The sequence below is a fragment of the Amborella trichopoda genome, chromosome 12, assembly GCF_054954075.1.
Source record: "Amborella trichopoda isolate Santa Cruz 75 chromosome 12, AtrichopodaSantaCruz75HAP2 v2.0, whole genome shotgun sequence".
In the NCBI taxonomy this organism is placed as follows: Eukaryota; Viridiplantae; Streptophyta; class Magnoliopsida; order Amborellales; family Amborellaceae; genus Amborella; species Amborella trichopoda.
The window spans coordinates 47,589,206-47,612,099 of NC_142347.1; the positions used below are offsets into that span (position 1 = coordinate 47,589,206).

Here is a 22,894-nt window from a genome sequence, read left to right on the forward strand (position 1 = left end):
TTAAGGGGTGTTCATTTTTTATTTTTTTTTGGTAAATAAGGGGTGCTCATTAACGCATATAATTTTTAGACTATATTTAATTAAATTCTCGATTTTTAAGGGTTAGTGGTAAAGTGCCTTAATTAACCATCATTGTTTTATTTGTTATTTTGGATGGTTAATTGCTTCCAACAATACCCCAAAGTGAATGTCAAGTTTTTTTTCTTTGATGAGGTTTGACTTTTTTTCCTCTATTGTATTTTCCTAAATTACCTATTAATTAAGAGAAACTATGACACCTAACATTTGGAATTTTGAACTAGTTAACATCGATGCTCTTGATCTAATTTATAATATCACGTCATGTTTAATCAAATGTAAATAACAACAAATGATACATCAAATAAGGTTTTGAAATTTATCGGATTTTTTGGTAAAATATTAAATGGTTCTACTTATAGAGATTATTTCGACAATTTTTTCCAACATCTAGTTAGTCGATTGCAACATAGAATGCAGATGAATGAGTTTTTTCCCACTAAATTCAAACCAAATTTAAAATTCCTATATCTTATTATTTAATAATAGTGAATTTTATCATGAAAAAAGTATCAAAATGCATGTAACACATTAAGTGTCCAACATTTACCTATTTATTTTGATTTAATTCAAAAAATTTAATAGGTAAAAATAAGTAAAAGAGTTAAGTAGTAATAACTTAGGATAAATTTCTCATGTGAACTAGGATAGGAATCAAGATTCTTAGTTTATTGAGGGTAGAATAGGAATCACACATAAATATGTCCTCCATTCGTAGAAGCCTTTTCTTGGAAACCTGACCACCGGCGGTTGACTGTTGCAAAAGGTCGGCGTGGGTCCCACAATGGAACATCGTCCTCGCTACGTTACAGTGGGCGGAGAAACGATTCCCTAGGCCAACCGACACGTGGCGGTCATCTAGGGCTGGAGGCGGGCCCTCGCTAATGCGCAATATTTAGGAGGTGCTTAACTCCGGGTATAAAAACCGCGCCTCTGGGGCAAACTCCATAAGAAAAGGGACCAAAACTCAGCCCTGGTTTTTCTCTATCTCTCTAAACTCTTCATCTCCCCAAACTCTATCCCTAATATCTCTCTCTAAAACTAGGGTTTCGTTCTGGTGGAAACTAGGGTTTCGGGGTTTTGCTGAGGATATAGGTTTTTTTTTTCCGTCGGTCGGCTCTGGTTTGTGGGTCCAGTAGTTGTTCACTGGAAAATGACGGGAATTTGGGTTTTCCTGCTTTGATATGGAGGTTTTGGAGTTCTGTGGTGTTCGATTGTTCTAGGTTTTGAGTTTGAGGAAGAGTGCTCAGGTTTTCCTATTGTTTTGGTGCGGCATGGGGATCAGTCTTGAGCAGATTAAGAATGAAGCCGTTGATCTGGTAAGAAACTTGACGAACTAGAAGTGGACTTACTTATCTGTTGATTTTTTTTTATTCGGGAAGAATCTGTTGCTTTTGATGATTATTGTTTGTTTTCAGTGAAATTTGAGTTTATTTTGGTTGATTTTGAGAAAAAATAAGGGTGGCTTGGGTTTCATTGAATTTTTTGATCGGGTAAATGTTTTATTAGATGTTTTCTTTCGTTTCATTTGATCGGGTAAATGATCTTAGAAAGGAAAGTTGATGTTGAAGCTCTTGACTTTCCGAAGATTTCAGTTCATTTTTGGTAGCCTTTCAATTATTTCCTTTTTTTAAAAAAAAAAAAATATTTGAGTTCATTTTAGGTAGATTTTTAATTATTTAGGGATGAATTTCGAATTATTTTAGGTGGATTTTGAATTATTTACGGATGAATTTTGAATGCTTTTGGGTGGATTCTGAATTATTCTGGGATGAATTTCTTTAGTGATCAAGAGAACCACTGGTTCTCAAGTATTCCTCATACGATTGTGTTTCCTTTCATCATTTTATTTTTATTTTTATTTTTGGACCTTGTAGTGCTCAAGGTTACCTGGCCATATTGAGATATTTTATTTTTTTTCTGGATATTTAATAATTTTTTGCTCTTTTTAATGCACGGTAGCGCCATGGCTTTCTTAAACAATCAGTTTCCTGTTAATTGGGTTGAAAAAGAGAAGAACTTTGCCCCAAAAAGTGAAGGAATTATGGTTTCTGTGCTTTACCTGTTTATTATCTTTTTCGAAGAACTGCAATAGAGATCAAATAGGATCGAAACAAACTTCGCAAAAAAAGGCAGAGAAAGCTCGATCTGTGGACTCTCTCCGTTTCTCTCTCTATTCCTCTATTTATTATTGTCTGTCTCTATTTTCTCTCTCATTCTAGTTTCTCTTTCTAGTCCATCTCTATTTTCTCTCTCATTCTAGTTTCTCTCTTTCTAGTCCATCTCTATTTTCTCTCTCATTCTAGTTTCTCTCTTTCTAGTCCATCTCTATTTTCTCTCTTTCTAGTCCATCTCTATTTTCTCGCTCTAGTTTCTCTATTTTTTTTTCTCTCTCTAGTGTCTCTTCATTCAAGACATTTCTCGTTCTGTACACTCTAGAAAATAAGTTCTTCCGTATTTTTTCTGTCCTATTTTCCCGAATTTGATTTGATTTCCTTTCCATTTCAGAGGATTGATATTTTGTTGTTTTTTCCTTTTTATGGTTAATATTCTTATATTCATTGAACAGTTCTTCGCAATAGATGGTCACTGCTATTTGCTTTTTCGGTTGAAAGTGCGGCATGCGCAATTTTGTGCGGTTTGGACTTTGGACCTTGGACTTTGGAGGAATCTGATTCGTTTTTTATTATTAAAGCACAGGTTCCGGGTGCGTCGGATTGTGCAGAAATAAGTAATGAGGTCTTGTTTGTTCAGACTCGAGAGAGACCTTCTGTGGTTTCTCTCTCTTCTTTTTCATCTCCACAAAAGAGAATATAACCCTAACCCTATAAATTTTCCAAATGACGGAAACTTTGAAGTCTTTTTATATAGTCAGTGCCACTTCAGGATTGTTCACCTTATAAAATGATGTGCTAGAAAGACTTTCGAAGTGTCAATTTTTTTTTTCTTCATATTTTTCAAAGTGTCAATTCTATGTGAATATCAAAGTTTTCGTCTCTTATTTAACCAAGTTGCACTTTTTAAATTGGGTCATCGCCTTTAAAGCTTTTTTTTCGATTAATAAACTGTCTTTTTGCATCATCATTGTTAAAGCTTTTTTTGAATTAATTGGGATGGGTCAGCCCATCCCAATTGTTAATTTAATATTGACATTTTTATCATGCACGAGGATCAAATCTAATATATACTATTCAGATACACTGGAAAGGTCTATAGAGTTGCTGTGAGACAAATTTTTATGAATTTATTGTCCTGATTATTTTTAAGATCCCCAATTACAATATTTTTTTATGCAAGTCAAAATCCCCAACAGTAGTGTCATTTACCAAAAAGATAGGGCTACTCCTAAATACAGGGTTTAATTTGGCCGATTCGTTAAAAGTTGGGAGTCCTTTTCCATGAGAAATATGTCCTATTGATTTCTTTTTGTTCTTTAATATTTGATTCTTTTATATATAATCAATAGTGGAGGTGGGTCCTCTAATTCGAAATTTTCTTTACAACACCCAACATGTTCTTTGTATGTACTCTTAACAAAGTAACAAGCATTTTCCTTTAGTTTATGCTTTGTACTCGGATGTACATATTCGTACACCAGAGAGCGCCACTCCTTTCTCCTTCCGGTCTATCGTCCTGAAGTTACCTCCAGTAAAGCTCATCTAAGCAAAAAGATGCTTCTCTTTTGTCCACTTGGGAAATTTAATATTTTTGTCCGACCCGAATCGCCAACCAATGGGTAACCGGACCAGTTATCCGATTTCTTAGACACAAGGCGTCACTCTGTTTTTACCTCGCAATAAACCCAGTGACCCAGTTGTAAAACCGTCGAAAGTTTTTGGTTTTTGGGTTTGGGGTTTTCACCCAGCTACTGGGATGGGGTTTCCACCAACCTACTGAGATGGAATAGAGAAGCTTGCGCTGCCATGGTTTTGGGTTTTGGTGGGTTTAGTAGTGGGGTGTTTGCTGTGATATTCCTTCACTGATCTGGGGCTTTGGTACCAGGAACACATACCCATCGAGGAAGTCTTCGAGCAGCTGAAATGCTCAAAAGAGGGTCTCACTTCAGACGAAGGAGCCAACCGGCTCCAGATCTTCGGACCCAACAAGCTAGAAGAGAAGAAGGTGGGTTCTTTTATTTAATGTCGTGTTTTGTGTTTTAGATTGTTTTGTTTTCTTTAGAAAAATTTTTATACCCTTTGATATGGATTAATTTGAGGGTTCCTGATAATCAATTGCAGGAGAGCAAAATCCTCAAATTCCTTGGTTTTATGTGGAATCCTTTGTCATGGGTCATGGAGATGGCTGCTTTGATGGCTATCGTCTTAGCAAATGGACAGGTGGGTAGGGAAACAATTTGTAATCGGCGAATTCGTAGAACAGGTTTAAGCAAACTGAGAAATTTCGCCTTTTTCTGTATAATAGGGGAAGCCTCCAGATTGGCAGGACTTTGTGGGTATTGTAGCGTTGCTTGTTATCAATTCAACCATCAGTTTCATTGAAGAAAACAACGCTGGCAATGCTGCAGCTGCTCTCATGGCTGGCCTTGCGCCAAAAACAAAGGTAAGAGTAGCAGGTTTCTAAATATTTCGATTTATTTGAAGGTGGGCTTCTTTGTAATTTTTTGTGTGACATAATCAACAATTCATGCATTGAGGGATGGGGTTAAGTTTGTAGTTGGTTGGATTATAAACTCTCAATGACTTGCTTTTCCCCTTTTTTTGAGGGGTTTTGTATGATATAAGTAAGTATATGCTATCTCGTCTTCTTCCCAAATGCTGCCATTTATCTAAAATCTAAGATCACCCCCTGCCTTAAATAGATTACATGTTCTGCATGAAATCATTAATTGTGGGGGCTGCCGCTCTTTATATGGGGAAGTCCTCAATCTCAATATCCGCTTCATCATAGCATTATCCCAATTATTTGGGGTCAGCTAGGCCTCAATCTCAATCTCAATGACTGTTCTGATTGAGTTAATTTCAATATGACTGTCATTATTGATCCTCTCTTTCTCTATCTCATATCTTCATCTTTAATATGTTCATCCAGTATTGTGTTAACTGGTGCTATTTGGGTTTGTTGCATAGGTCCTTAGAGATGGGAGGTGGAGTGAGCAAGATGCTGCCATTCTCGTTCCTGGTGATATTATTAGCATCAAACTTGGAGACATTGTCCCTGCTGATGCTAGGCTTCTCGAGGGTGATCCATTAAAGATCGATCAATCTGCTCTCACTGGTGAATCTCTTCCTGTTACCAAGAGTCCTGGAGATGAGGTTTTCTCTGGTTCCACCTGCAAGCAAGGGGAGATTGAAGCTGTGGTCATTGCCACTGGTGTTCACACCTTCTTTGGAAAAGCTGCTCATTTGGTGGATAGCACCAACCAAGTTGGTCATTTCCAAAAGGTTTGCTTGTGAAATCCTCTTGTTGTGTTAGCTTGGTCTTTTGCTATATATGGACCTTCTTTGGAAAAGCTGCTCATTTGGTGGATAGCACCAACCAAGTTGGTCATTTCCAAAAGGTTTGCTTGTGAAATCCTCTTGTTGTGTTAGCTTGGTCTTTTGCTATATATGGTTTATCAGTGTTCTAAGACTTGGGCAAGTCCACTAGGATTCAACCAAGTTGCTCGGACTCGACAGGGTGCTGAGTTTGTAAGGAAGCAGCCAAACCTGCCTGCTTCCTATATTTTACTAATATTACTTGTACAGACTCAGCCAAATCTCTGACAAACTTGGCTTCTGTGCAGATGACTCGGGACTCAGGACCCTACTGAGTCTTGAGTCCCAGCCTTCTTTTTGAACATTGATGGTGTGTTATGTCAAGAAGAGATTTGAAAGTTATTATGAGGATATACTCTGCATGGTATTATTTTTGAAATTTTCTTTTGGTGTTTTATCTCCAGGTTCTTACAGCCATTGGCAACTTCTGTATCTGCTCGATTGCGATTGGAATGATTGTTGAGATCATTGTTATGTATCCCATTCAACGCCGAAGGTACAGAGATGGAATTGACAATCTTTTGGTTCTCTTGATTGGAGGCATCCCAATTGCCATGCCCACTGTTTTATCTGTGACCATGGCCATTGGTTCACATAGACTGTCTCAGCAGGTAAAGTAGTTAATCTTTAGTGGGTGTTGATCTCAAATGGTTACTCCTTTACAAATCTCTCAAACTATTTTTTATCGCACTGAGCAGGGAGCTATCACAAAAAGAATGACGGCCATAGAAGAGATGGCTGGCATGGATGTCCTCTGCAGTGACAAAACGGGAACTCTAACTCTTAACAAACTGAGTGTTGACAAAACTCTCATTGAGGTAATTTGGTTTTGGGTGGATTCAACTTTGGAATTTAAATTATTCTCTCTCAAGATTGTGATGCATACGGGAATGGTGCTGAAATTTCAGGTCTTTATTAAGGGTGTGGACAAAGAGCATGTGATCTTGCTTGCAGCTAGAGCATCTAGAACTGAGAATCAGGATGCAATTGATACTGCCATAGTTGGGATGCTTGCTGATCCTAAAGAGGTAATACCAAAGAATCTCAAGTCTTGTCATATGATTTTATTGATTTTATTTAAAGTGATCAGCAGTTTCATTGAAATTTTTGAGGTCCACAGGCTAGGGCTGGTATTAGAGAGATTCATTTTCTACCATTTAATCCAGTGGACAAGAGAACTGCTCTCACCTACATTGATTCCAATGGCAATTGGCATCGTGCCAGCAAAGGTGCCCCTGAGCAGGTAAAATTGATGCTTTCTATTCTGGTGTTTCATTCAAAACTGTTCTTCTAAAGAAATTGTTTCTTATAAAGGAACTATAATATTTGACCATTAGATTATGGTTTATAATGGTTCTTGTCATTCTTATTGTCCGTTCTTGTCATGGGAAACAGATATTGAGCCTCTGCAACTGCAAGGAAGACGTTAGGAACAAGGTGCACTCTGTGATTGATAAATTTGCAGAGCGTGGGCTTCGTTCTTTGGCTGTTGCTCGACAGGTTATTAATTGGAACTTTCATTCTTCCTGATTGATTAAAATTTGATATTGGACTATCAGTTCGATCTCAACGTCTAAACAAAATAAATTCTTCTATGTACTTCAAGGAGCTTGTAAGCTCTCAATTTGTAGCTTGCACTTTCCGGATTTGTTCTATTTTTCATATAGCTATGACTACATATGGAACATTGCTAATATAATTTAGTTCAAAAACTGATGCAGGAAGTGCCTGAGCAAACAAAGGAGAGTCCAGGGGCACCATGGCAGTTTGTTGGTTTATTGCCGCTGTTTGATCCTCCTAGACACGACAGTGCGGAAACCATTCGAAGGGCTCTCAACCTTGGTGTAAATGTGAAAATGATTACTGGTATTTTGGTTTTTCTCTACCCTTTTTGGATCTCAGTTTGGACTTATGTTTTCTTCCTTGTTCTCACATTTTGAGGCGGCCGTATGTTCAGGGGATCAGCTTGCTATTGCTAAAGAGACGGGCCGTCGGCTTGGAATGGGTACCAATATGTACCCCTCCTCCTCATTGCTTGGCCAAGACAAGGATGCCTCAATTGCCGCTCTTCCTATTGATGAATTGATTGAGAAGGCTGATGGATTCGCTGGAGTTTTCCCTGGTGGGGTCGCATAGACAATCAATTGGGCTTATTTGTTTTTCACAATTATTTGAATTTTGATAAAATTTTAATTAACTTCACTACTCATAGCAGCTTGATCTTTTAACTAACCTTTCAAACTCCCAATTATTTACACATTTTATAGCATTTCGATCCTGCTGACCCCAAATAATTGGGATAAGCCTCGGATGATGATGATAGCATTTTGATCCTAAGTTCCTAACTCATGTGAACTGTGGAACAGAACATAAGTATGAGATTGTTAGGAGGCTCCAAGAGAGGAAACACATTTGTGGAATGACTGGTGATGGAGTGAATGATGCACCTGCTTTGAAGAAGGCAGATATTGGAATTGCTGTTGCTGATGCTACTGATGCAGCCAGAGGTGCATCCGACATAGTTCTCACAGAACCTGGGCTTAGTGTCATTATCAGTGCAGTCTTAACCAGCAGAGCTATTTTCCAGAGGATGAAGAACTACACCGTAAGCACAAACCATCCGAATTTTCAACCATCTCTTTTGCATCATTACTTCACTAGTAATTACATCAGAAACTTATTGATTCGGTGTTCATTTTGGCCCCTTATCTTTGCAGATCTATGCAGTCTCCATTACAATTCGAATTGTGGTAAGTACATATTCTTCATCGCATTTTATTGGATACTGGTATTCACAAAATATGACATTTCAATATTTGAATTTCAGTGGTTATTTAATTATCAATGGTTTTAAAAATAGTCTGCCCGGCGCCTAGGCGCCTACCTAGGCGGCCTGGACTAAAATACCGCACGCCCAAACCTAGGCGGCCCTACATGGGCGCCCAGGCTGGCCATGTGGGTGCCTAGGCAGGTGCCCAAGGACGTGGTTTTTCTTTTTTTTTAAAAAAAAATGCCCAAAAGGGAAAATGGGGTAATTTTGAAGTTTAAATAGGTTATGGGGGTTATTTTCATCCCTCGAAGTTGAAAAGAAAATTTCTTAAACCCTCAATCTCTTAGTTATCTCTTAGCTATACATGTTTCTGTTAATCAAAAGTATTTTTTGTTGTTTGAAGAACTTTCGTAAAGTTTTTCATTTATTATGAAATATGGAGAGTTGGAGACTATTACTAATACATATCCTATTAGACTTTTAAATTTTGTATGGTTTGAGTTTTGAAATTTTGAACAAATTTATTCTCAACATGCGACGTCATATTTTTGTACATAAAAAAAATATGTTACAATAGTTTCAAATGTAATAAATTCTAAAGTTGACACAAATATATGTATATATGCTACATATCTACATTACTTGTACAACAGGGCGCCTAGGGGCCGCCTAGCGTTTTTTGAAACCTTGTCAATTATCGAAGAAAATAATTTTACATCCGTCCTGATTGTTCTATTTCCTTGAATATTACAGTTGGGTTTCATGCTAATTGCATTGATATGGAAATTCGACTTCTCACCCTTCATGGTTCTAATCATTGCCATACTTAATGACGGTGAGTACTTTTCACATGGCTGAACTTTTTGAACCAGTTTGGGACCACCTTTTATTGTTACCTTTGCATTTGGATTACCCTTCCTTGCCATCTTCATTGATTTTGTTTTCATGTGACCACTTTTGACTTTAGGAACAATCATGACAATCTCAAAGGATCGCGTGAAGGCATCCCCCCTGCCTGACAGTTGGAAATTGAAAGAGATATTTGCAACTGGTGTTGTCCTTGGGAGTTATCTTGCATTGATGACTGTTGTTTTCTTCTGGGCTGTGCATGACACTGATTTCTTTTCGGTAGGTTAAACTTTACCCAACTTGTTTAAAAAGGAGATTCTATTGCGCATTTCAAACACGGTGACAAGTGAAACATTTGAATAGATTTTGAGCATATCACAGAAATTTAATTAAATTCTGATTGTAAGTGTTTTTCTTTCAAAACTTAGTGGCTTATATTTGTGGAATTTGTTGAATTTCAGCAAATAATTATCCATATATTCCATAGCAAAAATATAGAAACATAGATCACATGAAGAGGCATGCTACCTTTTTGCTATGTGAAAACTGGGTCTCATATTTTAAGTTGTTAATTTTTGCAAAGAAGAGGAATACTTTTATGCATCTTTGTAGAATAACTTGAAGACATTATGTGAAGAATGCTTAATTGATTTTCCTTTTTCTTTGGATAAGAATAAGAACCGCCCATTATCACGATTTCCATGGTCCGGGAGTATCATCTTCATCATCATTAGAGCCTTTTCCCGACTAATTGGGGTTGGATACACAACTCCCGGTCCGCTATTCTGTTCTATTAAGGGTCATACTTTCAGTTAGGCCATAAGTCCCTATATCTTTTCTCGCTATTTCTAACCATGTCCTTTTGGGTCTCACCCCTTGCCTTTTTTGAGCCTTACATTTAAACTAACTCACATCTCTTAACAGGCGCTATACTTAAAAATTCAGTTCTACTCTTGAGAGGGGAAATGAAAAGGGTTTAGAAATAGAGCACTTACTTTATTGTGGTGCAAAAGGTGCGCCATTTTTTTTGGGTTGCTGAATTTTAACCTTGTTGCTCTGTGTTGGCACTTGCAGGAAAAGTTTCATGTGAGACGAATAAGGGACAGTGAACATGAAATGATGGCTGCTCTGTACTTACAAGTGAGTATTGTGAGCCAGGCTCTCATTTTCGTCACCCGCTCTCGAAGCTGGTCCTTCGTCGAACGACCTGGACTCCTCTTGGTCAGTGCTTTCTTCGTGGCTCAGTTGGTAAGTTTCCGCCCCTCTGACAATAATTCTTTTATGGAAAGTAACCTTTTACCTCCAATTTCAGAAGTTGACTTTTTATTATTCAAACTTAATTATTGGAAAAGAAAAAAAAACCTAGAATTTTGAATACACTGGTTCACTTTTTGGGACTTAGGACGAGTCTCAATAGCTTGACATGTAATATGAGCAGATCAATTTTGGCTTTGTAGACTCATGATCACTTTTTTGTATTCTTGTTTTACATTCGTCTAGACTTTACTTATTCCAAGCCTACAAAACCTCTCCCTTCCTCCCTCTCTCTCACTCTTGACAAGTCTGGAAACTGATTAATGGGTTTCTTCAGGTGGCTACCCTTTTGGCAGTTTATGCAAACTGGGGTTTCGCAAGAGTCAAAGGCATTGGGTGGGGTTGGGCTGGAGTTATTTGGATCTACAGTATTGTCTTCTACGTGCCACTTGACTTGATCAAGTTTGCCGTCAAGTACATTCTAAGTGGAAAAGCTTGGGATACTCTGCTAGAGAAGAAGGTGCTCTTTCTCACTCTTCCATCTCTCTCTATATCTCTCCCACCTCCCTATATATATGCCCAAGAGTTGATGCATTAGTATTACGACCAACGGCCCATATTTGATCCAATCTGGTCAGACGGTTAAGATTGAGTTTCATATTTGAATTTCAATATGTTTTATTCAAATAACTTGAAATTTTGAGAGTCCACTGTTCTCAATAAGGCACACCAAATAAGTAAATAAATAAAATTACAATTAAATTAAACAAAATACCCCTGAATGTTTTGGGGGTATTTTGGTATAATTATTTTTTATAAAATATATTTTGTTTTTTTATTATTAGCAACTATTTTCAAGAGTGGACACTTCAAATTTCAAGTAATTTGTATTTATAGACAAAAACTAAAATTTAATAATAAAACCTGACCATGACTGTCTATTGAATCTAAGCCATTGGGTGTGGTACTATATTGTCATTGTTTAGGCTAAAAAACCATTCTTTGTAATTAGTTATATATAGAGATTGTATACTATAAGGCCATCTACATTTGGTGCAAGAAGGTGACAATGACCCCCTAGTCATCAGATGTGAAATCCCTACTGCTGTTACAAATATCTAAAAGAGCTTTTGGGAGTTGGAGCCCATTCAAAAGCGAGCCCTTATATTTCATTAAAGTTGGTTCTTGGGTTTTCTTTAGAACTATTTTAGTGAGATTGAAACTTTAGGAATGCATCTTAGCTTTTTAGAACTCAGAGGAGATCAATTGCGTCATCATTGTACATCAATTGGTTTTGTTTTGTTTTGGCAGACTGCTTTCACTAGTAAGAAAGATTATGGAAGAGAGGAGAGAGAAGCTCAGTGGGCTCTTGCTCAACGTACACTGCACGGCCTCCAGCCCCCTGAAGCTTCAAATCTTTTCAATGAAAAGAGCAGTTACAGGGAGCTCTCAGAGATAGCAGAGCAGGCCAAGAGGCGGGCTGAGGTTGCGAGGTATATTCTCCTTTTACTCTCATTTAAAAAGAACTCACACCCTCTCTAAAGTCTAAACTGAGCACACACTCTCTCTCTAGACTACATAAAAGTTGATGAACAAAAAAGTTAATCTCTCTTCTCTCTCTTAATATGCATGGAAGTAGATGAGCCCTATAGAATGAAGTATCTTTCCTAAACTATTAAGTGAAAATCTCTCTCGCTCTCTCTCTCTCCCCCGTGCTAAAGTTGATTGATGAGCATCTTAAAGTAAATCACTCTCTCTCTAAGCTACATGAGAACTTATGAATATAGTGTGAATACTCTCTCCAATTTACTTTGAAGTAGTTCAACATTATAAGATGAATTCGCTCCCCTACATGCATGAAGATTGATGAACATCATAGATGAGTATTCCCTCTCTTTGCTTCTTTGCTGAACTGGAAACTTGATAAACACCAAAGAGCCATTCTCTCTGAATTGTTTGTATTGGGTCCAAACACTAACATTGGTGGCTTGTACTGTTTCATAGGCTTCGAGAGCTGCACACTCTCAAGGGGCACGTCGAGTCGGTTGTGAAGTTGAAGGGGTTGGATATTGAGACAATTCAGCAACATTACACCGTGTAAAACACTTTAGACAGGATTCACAATCGTGTTAGAGAGAGAGGGATGGATTGGAAAAGGGGGAAAAGTGAGATCCCATAGGCTAGAATTAGATCTTGTTTTGGGGGTGCACTATAATGCTTTTAGCTTTTGCTGTGTTAAAATTTGGCAGTGAGAAGGCGAGGCGCCTAAGGCTGCTGCTTCTATGTAAAACCAAATAATCTGAAGCTGAAATTTCTATCTATTTTTTTTTTCCTCTTTAAATTGGATGTATCTTTGTTTTGGGTTATTCTCCATGACTCTTTCTCACACTTTACTCTCTATCTTAAAACTTCATCAAAAGAGTAATGATGGGATTGTACTGTAAGGTCAAGTTCATAAACACCCATACCCATTAGATGAATGGCGTTGTGACAGAAAATATGAGGAAAACTCTTTTGGGACTTTTAGCTTAGCCAAATGCAAATTCTTAATAGCGGAATATCACATCCAATGGGTCAGGGTATTGGATCAGGGTGATTGTGACCTTGTACTAAAACCAAAAATAAATGATCCAATCATCACTTTCCTTTTTTGTATATGATGCGTGCCTTGGATGTAAACATTTCATATTCTTATTTTTAGCCTAAGGTATATAAATTATGATTTGTGTTTCTACTTTCAGTCTTAACATAGATATTTTCCTTGGTCAAGTAAATGTGAGGGAAAAGAGACAGACTATGAACTAGTGATGTGAAGTGAGTCATGTATATAGCAAAAAAAAAATGTTGACATGTAAAATGTCGTGCATGGAATTAGAGCTGGGTGGGTGAGATGGAGATTTGAAATATATGATCGCCGCGTACCAATGAAGCTGAAGGGGAAGTCCTATAAGACAGTTGTGAGATCAGCTTTGTTTTATGAAGCAGATGAATGTAGTTGAAGTAAAGATGTTGAGATAGATGAGTAGCAAAATTAGACAGGTCATTCAATCAGTTAGGGATTTAGTTAAGTTAAAACAGGTTTAACCATTGGTTGAACGAATTAGACTTTTCTTTTATTTAAATCAAGAAGATACAAAAATATTACCCATAAAATATAAAATATTTTACAAAAGTTGCTCAAGACCATATTGGTCAAGTTAATGATCAACTATTTGACAGGTTCGAATGTCCAACCTTGCTAACATTAGTGTACCATGTGACATTCGCCAGTAGATGCCTTTGTTATTTAAACTACGATTTCTGCCCCTAGTGAGTGTGACCTAGGTAATCCTTTTCAAACAGAAGCCCATTTCCATTTTATTAGGTGGGCTCAAAAACGGCCCTATTCGTGGGCTTGTAATTCAAGCTCTGTTGCCGTAAAATCCCATTACCTACCCAACAATTATACAGGCCCTATTAACTACACAAGTAGCAGACGTGTTTAGATATTTTTGTGGTCCTTTTCATGCCTCATTGTACAAATGATTGAGGTTTGTGTAAGGTGTCAAACGGCACACCTCAAAACTATGACGAAAGATTCAGTATTGGTGCCTGAAAGCTTTGTGATGGCATAAAAATATATTGCCATCCCTAAAGTTTTAAAAATATTGACGATCAAGTTGATATACAAACACTTGAAAATAATGAAAATGAATAGTCTAGGTAATATATTAGAAGATGAACTATTTTTAAGACTTAAAATCTTTTTTTTTTTCATATCTATGAATCTTGAAGTCGAGATGATCAATTTGAAGGATTTCCAGTATTGAAACAAATTTTTCTGGGGTTTTTTTTAAGGCTCACTTCTAAAATATAATATTGGCCCCTTACATAAATTTTTTCCATGCTGAAAAACCGAATTCCTCCATTTAAATGTCGATTCATCCATACTTCCATTTCTTATAGAGGAAGGCTAACTCCTTATAGAGGAAGGCTAAGTGCTTGCTGGCTAGGAGCTGTATGAGCTGTAATGTCTACGTACGGCTCCATAAGAAGGGCGGTGGACGGAAATGGCCTTCTTGTACCTCACTTCCGTCTTTAATGGGGTCTTGACATTCGTTGGGCTTCCCTCTATGGGAGCCTGCGTCCCGACGTTTTTACAAATTGTTCATATAATGTCATGTAAATGTATATCTCGGTTATTGACGAAACTCAAATATGGGATTACAGGAAATTATGTGATCTTTAGAGCAATGTTAGAAAAATCGTGCGATCTAACCGTTAATCGCCCAATTAGATCGGAAGTGGTCGGTTTCGATTTTCGGCAATTTTGGTGATCAACTGGTATCTACAAAAAAAAAAATTTAAAAATATATATATATAAATTCCCAAAAATAAAAAATTTGGTTTCTAATGTATTTTTTTTATATTCTTTACATTATGTTAAAGATTAAAAATTGTTTTGGTCATTAATACTCACTTTTATATTATTCAATCTTTTTCAAAAAATTTTAAAAATACTCCTAACCACAAATTGATTCGTTAAGTTCCTTTTTTTTCTATTAATTTTCAACTTCATTTGAATGTGTTTTGTTTTAATCATTCTTTATATGCTTTTATATTTAAGTGTTTACTTCTATTTTTTATCTTTTTTATATTTCAACACTTTTTTGACCACCCAGGACTTATCGGGTTAGAACGATTGAATCAGCTGATTTATTGGTTAGGCTAGTTAAACTACTTCCGGACCCATGTCCGATTAACCATTCCAGTTCGATTTTACGAACATCGGTCTAAAGGCTTGGGGTGCCTGATTTTTGGAAGACCATTGCTTGAGGGTAAAGAGTTCAATTTCTCCATGACTGCTCTTTGGTGCAATTAATACAAGTAGAGCATTGGCTCTGAGGGTGCCAAAACTAATTTTTATAGCCATCTAATAGAATTTATCAAGTATAATCCTAATTATTCGAGGTTAATAATCTAATTTAATTAATTAAAAAAATTATATAATTAAATATGCTTATACTATAAGCCACTTTAGAAAGCATAGAATAGTTGGACCTTGGTTTACACATAGTTCAGTCATAAATAGTTGATTAAATTCAAAAAACAAGGAAAAAAAAAAAAAAATTGAAATTGTTAGGAAAGGAAAAAAAAAAAAAAAAGGACGGGATGGGAGGTGGGGTGGTTGTTCGTGACTGCGTGCCACCCCGCGTCAAACGATAATCTAAGCATTCAAGTACTCAAAATTGATTTTTTTTTAAATTTATTTCTTTTTCTATCAAAACCATTTCACTAAAAGTCATCCCAAATAAATTCTTCTAGCCATGCCTTTTGGAGCTTTGGAGGATACATCTCTCTTTTTTCTTGTTCTTATTTTTTTTAAATAAAAGACAAAATCATTTTGATGTAAAATTTGGAACGTATACACTTCTCACAGAGATACACCTAATTAAATAATTTTTTTTTAATAAAAATAAATACCCAAATTTTTATTTATAAAAATAAAATAAAATATATTTATTCACAATTACGAATGAAGCTATTCCAACTATCCATTTAAATCAAAAAATTGAGAATTGGAGTTGTACAAGTTCTAAATGTGCATAGTGCCACATAAAAATATTTCTCTTTTTTAATTTCAACTCTCTTATTTACATGTTTTTTTTGACATGACTCCCTTACCTTTCTACTTTTTTGTCATAACTAAGATTTTGTTATCATAAACCTTAACCCTATCCCCCAACATGGAGACATGAATAAAAAGAGGAGTGTATGTCTCTAATCTCACGAGTCACAACCATTGAAGGGGGTTGCAGTTGGAGGGAGATGGCCTTGAAAAAGCTAAGAGTATTATTGCCCTTGTCTTCCCTTTTGCCCCCCATTTCACACATACCACATCAAGCACTAATGTTGCAAGGACTTTCAACTCTTGTTATGGCATCCACAGAGAGAGAGAGAGAGAGAGAGAGAGAGAAATGACTTTCAATTATTGTTATGGCATCTAGAGAGAGAGTCTTCCCTCTTTCCTCCATTTCACACTTACCACATCAAGCACTAATGTGCAAAACACTTCCAATTCTTACTATGGCAGAGAGAGAGAGAGAGAGAGAGTCTTCACTCTTTGCCCCCATTTCACACTTACCATATCAAGAACTTATGAGCATGTACTTTCAATTCTTGTTATGGCATCTAGAGAGAGAGAGAGAGAGAGAGAGAGAGAGGAATTTGAGGCCAACTAAGTGACCATGTGGGTTTCAATGAGGGGGCCTGAGATTTGCACTCTTTTAGCCATGGACAGCACTAGGAACTTGTGGTGGCCTGGTACTCTTAGATGCTGGATGTGAGAGAAATGTCAATTATTCATCTATCATTGAAAAGAGAGGGCAGGCTCTGGTTTGGCTTCTTGTGTGACATCCTTCCTACATTGCTAGGCCCTCCTTGGTACACCCTCAAATTTTTTTGGAAAATGATTTGATAGGGCTGCAGCCTGCAATTCTATTAAAATAAGTTAAGCTTCACCTCGTGCCTCATCAAAAATTGTAATTCAAGTGTTGAAAAATCTTTAAATCGATCATCTTAGCCTGAACATTGTGGTCGTACAAAAAAAATTATGATTTCAAATTATAAAAATAATGTCTATTACAATAAATCATCTAAACAATGCATTTCACTATAACAAAAAGAGTTTACAAATCCGCAAAAATATTTTTTGAGTTTCAAATTTTATTTTAGGTGTTAAATATTAATTTTAGTGCCATCATTAAGATTTCGATTCCCAAAATGCGTTGAAGATGAGGATTTGAGGTGAGGCTTTATTTTGTTTTCATAAATCTTAGGCCCTCTGTAAACGTCATCAAAAAATTTAAAACTTTTCTAGGTCTATTGTCCCTTTCATTGAGTTTTTACTAAAGCGGCCTATATGAGGGATTTTTTTGTTATTTAGAGAGCGTATAGCATGCTCAGAGAGCGTATTGTATATTAATTCCCTTGGGTATGAAAACTACTTGTGAGGATTTTTTATTAAATCTATCGAAGTATCGCAATATTACTTTTAAAAAAGAAAAAGTTCTATTTGACTTCTTCAACGCCTTGCTCTCCAGGAATTGAACAATCCCTGTTTGTTCTTGGTAGATTATCGATTTTTTATTTTATTTTTTATTTTTTTAGGTTAGTCATTAGGTTCCAGAGGTTACACATCAAATTTTGGGTCCTAAAAATGCCCTTGGGTTAAAAATAAAAAAAAAGGTGCATGTGGAAGTATCATGCCTTTTCACTTTTAATTTTTTAAAACCAAAATTAAGTATATTATCAAAATAACGGGAAAGGAGAAAACTCATTTTCTAATTACCAAAAAAGAGGTTAACCGAAATTTTAATTACCAAAAAAAAGTTAAACCCTAGTTTAAATTACCAAAATTATAAAACAAATAGCCCTAAGTTTTAGAATATACTCATTATATTCAAAATAATAGAAAAGGGGGAAAACTAATTTCTATGTCATCCTATTGAAAGGAAAAGTATGCAAGAGACCATTTACTTTTAGTATAAAGAGTTCCCAACCATTATTGTTCACCAAATTTCAAATCAAATGGTTATAAATGCATGACTGAACTTAAAGCCAAAAAAAAAGTTTCTTGAACTTCATGACATACCCAAGTCATCCAATTGGACATCTAATGGTTAGCACTAATTGTGACCACTTTCTACTATTGATAGATAGTTTCATTCTATACAACCCCTATTGAAAAACCCCAAGTTTTAATTCCAAAATTCAACTTTTTCATTTTTTCTTTTCATGTTTTTCATTTGAGTTGCTACATTCCCAAATTGTATAGTAAAAATTCTCGTTGGTGACCTATCGTTCTCTTCCTTAATTGGATTAGACAGAAAAGGAGTGAACAAAAAAAAAAAAAAAAAGGCGGCATCCTTGGCTTCCTATTGTGAGGAAGTAGTGGGGTCAAACAATACTGTAGGGCTTGGAATGGGCCGGGCTGCCTTGGCGATAGGCCGAACTCTGACAAGACCAAAGAGACCCTGGCCCAGGCCTGGCCTGGCCTTGACCCTCTGACAAACACAATAAGAGTGAGTAAATGTAAAAATAATAAGAAAAAAGGGTCATGGCCCTATGGTGGGCTCTTTCCTCGGATATGGTGGGCTAGGCCGTGGGCCACATGTTGTGGCTGGGCCTTGTTTTCAAGGGCTCGGCCGAACACACCGGGCCGGGCCAACTGAAAGGTGGAAGAGAGAGAGAATAGGTGTTGGGGGGGGGGGGGGGGGGGGAAGAGAGAGAGAGAGAGAGTAGGTGTAAGGGAGGGAGGAGGGGAAGAAGAAATGACAATTAGGGAAATGGAAGGGGAGGTACATGGGTTGGAAGGATGTGAAGGCATTTATAGTGGCGTTGGTGTCTTGTTCCCCTTTGCACATGGCCTTTGCAATCTTCTGGTAGGTGTGAGAAAGCGAGGCATGTGCAACCATGTGATCTTCCAAATGCCCAGCATTCCACCAAATTTGGATCAATTGACTCATTTTATTTTGATTCCAATTATTTGCACCATGCCTCACAGCTACGTCAACTAGCTTGGCAGCTTTTGTTGCTGTGGAGAAACTAACTTTGAGCCTTTGGGCTTTAATGTGCCATCACTATTCAAACATCAACCTTTGCCTTTCTACGTACACTACTTACCCAACCTGCTTAAATGGAGGCCCCCAACTTCCTTTGTCATGCAAATTATATACACAACCACATAAAACTCTCTCTCTCTCTCTCTCTCATGGAGCAGTTGCAGATAGGTAAGCGCAAGAGGGTTTGTGTCTCCAGTGAAAACATGAGGTTTTTCGTCACCTTTGCGAGAAACTATGTGAGTTATCTCCTTCCTGCTCTCATCAAAATTGGTAGCATTGCTGATCCTGACTTAGAAGTTGAGAAACTCGTGAGATTCCAAGTAGACATGGCTCTAGTCCTCTCAGCTGGCTCAGGCTTCACATGGTGCAAGGCCATGAAATGCAAGCTCGAGAAAGAGACACATGGTATCATTAACATGTTCATGAAGCAGACACCAAACTCCACGAGTCCTCCCTGTGAGAATTCCATTAAGTTTTCAACTTTTTCACCATTCTCTAGGACTTTCCATCATGTTGGTCTCCTTAGAAACCCTAACCCTAATTTTCTCAGCTTAAGTTACCCTAGCCCCCAGCCTAAGTCACTGGTTGAAAATCTCTCAGAAAACCCTAAACCAAAGTCTCTCATGTTACTTAACCCAAACCGACATCCTAAGTCATTGGTTGTTCTCCTAGAAAACCCTAACTCTGATTCTCCCTTCATGGCTAAACCAAACCATGGCCATAAATCTTTGGTTAGTTTTGGTCTCTTGTCTAACCCTAGTCCTGATTCTCACATCATCTCCAACCCAAACCATGACCCCATATCTTTGGTTGATGCTGGTCTAGAAAAACCTAGAACAAAGTTCCTTACAATTAACCCTGACCCTAAATCTAGGGTCTATCGGGCACATCGGAAAAAATGCGGAAGAAGAAGAACAAGAAATATGGGATATTCAATGAGGAGGAGAATAGGGCTTGGAAAGCTAAGAGGTGAAGAGAAGGAAATAAGGAAGCGTTTGAGGATTTTAAGAGAAGTTACACCTGGTGGAAATGAGATGAGGGTGGAGGCTTTGTTTGGGGAAGTGGAAAGCTATATGCATTGTTTAGAGCTTCAAGTCCAAATCCTTCAATCCTTGGTCAGTCACGGTGCAAAAAGCAATGGCAAGTTATAGCCATTTCGTATAATTCTATGTATTTAACCTTTGCATAAACCAAGATTATCATGAAATTCCATAGCCTTGAAGAAATATTAGGGTTTTTTATTACACGACTATGGGTGCATTTAGAGGCATGCCATACATTTATTTGGAATTATGTTGATGGAAAACTCCCTTAAAGTATCAAGGAATCCCACATGCATGCCTGAACAAAGTTCATGTAAGCAGTCCAAGCCTGAATTTCACAAGGACTAAAGGAATCACACAGTATTATTTGTTGCATAACACTGTATTATTTGTTTTTGTAAGAGCAAATTTTGCAGTAATTCTACATTGCTTGTAGTTCAAAGTAAGTCCATAGATGGGTACTTTCTTCTTTTCCTCCTTTTCTTTCCAATGTTTGATTCTCCCTCCTTTTTCTTTTTTTAGATGTTAATTTTTACTTCGTTTGTCCTTTCCAATGAGAAGGGGAGGAAGATTTTAAAGGAACTTCAAAACTTGTAAATTCAGAATGGAAATATTACATCTTGTATATCTGCTAGGAAAGATTTTGTGCTCTCCCTTTGAGAATTTTGAGTCTCTTGTACTCCATTTTTTTTACCAATCTTCTAAATATGATTTCTTCCTTTCCTATTTATGGTATGAGTAAAGTAGGCGACACCAACTGTGTACAGTATGAGTCGGTCATTTCCTTATAATTGTAATGCTATGTAGGGATTGTCGTGCACACAGTTACCAAACCATGTAAACTTTCAAGTGAGATGGCCATTTACTCTTTTTTGTTTCCCCTGAATTATGGCCATTCTGAGGGAGTATATGGCTGTTTGTTTACTCTATCATAATCATTTTTTCCGGGTTGTCAATTACTTTATACTTAGTGTATACATGATGTCTTTTTTTCCCTAACTTGATGTATAACTTTCAATACCTAACAAAATTGTTGTACAAGTGTATTGGCTTTACAAAATTGTCTTTTTGATGACTTCACAAAAACTTCGAACCTTGTAACTATGAGGGAGGTGTTAGAGACCCCCTCCTTCACTAAGGAGTCTGCTACTGTATTTTCCTCGCTATAAAAAGATGACTCAAAGAGACCAACAAAAATCTAAAAATAACTTTGATTTCATCAATAATGGGGAGAGATTCCATTGTTGATTTCATCACTTATGGTTCATGATGCCATTTCGGTTCCCCAACATCACTTACCAAGGTATACAACACAAAGAACAGGACAATTACTAATTAGACCTTAAAAAGTGATTTGCCTTCCTCTGTGATAATGTTACTTCATTCACCATGTCTTAGGCGAATGAAGTTCCTCTTTGTGATTCACTCTAATGTAAGATACCCATTCATATTTTATGCTTCCCAAGTTATCGGTTTCGGTCACATGGAAGTTCTACATAAATCAGCATTTTGAGAAACTCTTGTTTCCTCACTTAGTTATGGTCACCCTTTAACAATTTGGACACTCCAATTCCAAATGTGAGCTTTGAAGACTGAAAAATCAACCTGAACTATGAAAACTAAAAAGTCAAATCATGGCTCAATTATGCCAAATAGATTAACTCTAAACAATCTAAATTGTGTTTAAAACTTCATAACTCAGCAATGGATATCAAAATCATGTTAAAGAAAACTTCATAGCTCAACAACAAAATTATTTTCCTTAAAGAAATCTCTTGTTGCATAGAGGTGGCCATGCTAGTGTGAAGCTTAGGACACAGCCCAGAATGTCTTGGAAGTTTCAAAAAACCCAAACCCCTCTCCTCTCTATTTTCATTGGCAACCTATATCAGGTGAATGATCTTGGGACATGTTTGGATGCCTCCGTTTTTCGATTCAAGAAATGAGTTTCTTTTTTTTGGGTAAAGATTCAAGAAATGAGTTATTTGAAAATAAGTGCAAAACAGCTTTTTTCAGCTTGTAGTTGTGACAGTTTTGGCAAAAAAAATTTATATTCAGAAATAGAAATGGCCCATATCCTTGAATAGTAAAGTGGACCAGGCTACACCCATTTGCACTCCCGGATGGGGAGGGAGTAAATGGCTTTAATGTGGTGGTTGAAATATTTTAACAAACAAGAATAGGCTCGAAGTTGAATTTTACTCCAATCTGTCAAGCATATTGTTTATATTAAGGTATAGGAAATTCTAAGAAACTCTAATTGGAAACACCCCCAAAGTACCCCATATTTTAGCCTATTTTAGCAACAAAAAGTGCCACCAAGCAACTCACAAAAAAAGAAACTATCACAACTCACAAAATTCACATTGAAGGAATTTTGAGATGGAAGGATATCCTAACAAGCTATGGAAGTTTCTTTGTCATAGCTCTTACTGCAATGACCTAAACTTCTTGGTGAAATCTATCGGAATGCCATCGTTGAAGGAGACTCAATCAATGTTTTTAAATGGTGGTCTCCAATCATATCTTGAATGAAATCAGAGATCAAGGTGAGGAAAGAGTGATGACTTTTGTTCACACATATAGAAAAAACAATGCTTAGGCAGATAACTAGGCTAAACTAGGGTCACCATTTAGCTGTAAATAGATTTTGGAGATCTGTGTTTCTGGTGACTGCATTTCCATAGCAATCAGCCCATATGTAAATCTTTTAGCAATAAGCCCATCTCGTGATAGATATTTTGAGCAACTTTTTGTAGAAGCTCCTTTTATCTCCATAAAATGCTACATTTAAAAATATTC

At 36.8% G+C, this 22,894-nt stretch overlaps 2 protein-coding genes across 3 annotated transcripts; both read left to right on the forward strand.

The window, feature by feature from the left end:
• The first annotated feature begins 1,027 nt into the window (after positions 1–1,027).
• LOC18435577 (plasma membrane ATPase 4) lies at positions 1,028–12,787 on the forward strand. 2 transcript variants are annotated; one of them, XM_088852976.1, is made up of 20 exons: positions 1,028–1,397; positions 4,081–4,200; positions 4,317–4,415; positions 4,501–4,638; positions 5,166–5,596; positions 5,978–6,184; positions 6,272–6,391; positions 6,482–6,601; positions 6,694–6,816; positions 6,969–7,073; positions 7,295–7,439; positions 7,531–7,695; positions 7,940–8,178; positions 8,291–8,323; positions 9,097–9,178; positions 9,311–9,471; positions 10,267–10,440; positions 10,784–10,966; positions 11,758–11,939; positions 12,451–12,787. In XM_088852976.1, the coding sequence occupies exons 6-20, from the start codon at positions 6,026–6,028 to the stop codon at positions 12,545–12,547; spliced, it is 2,088 nt and encodes a 695-aa protein (XP_088709102.1). In that variant the 5' UTR covers positions 1,028–1,397; positions 4,081–4,200; positions 4,317–4,415; positions 4,501–4,638; positions 5,166–5,596; positions 5,978–6,025; the 3' UTR covers positions 12,548–12,787. The 2 variants fall into 2 exon arrangements, with proteins under 2 accessions (XP_088709102.1, XP_006845683.1); XM_006845620.4 differs by having other exon boundaries at positions 5,166–5,480.
• Positions 12,788–18,773: 5,986 nt separating this feature from the next.
• Positions 18,774–20,534, forward strand: LOC18435578 (uncharacterized). The gene has a single exon (XM_006845621.4). The coding sequence runs from the start codon at positions 19,124–19,126 to the stop codon at positions 20,198–20,200; it is 1,077 nt and encodes a 358-aa protein (XP_006845684.3). The 5' UTR covers positions 18,774–19,123; the 3' UTR covers positions 20,201–20,534.
• The last annotated feature ends 2,360 nt before the right edge of the window (positions 20,535–22,894 follow it).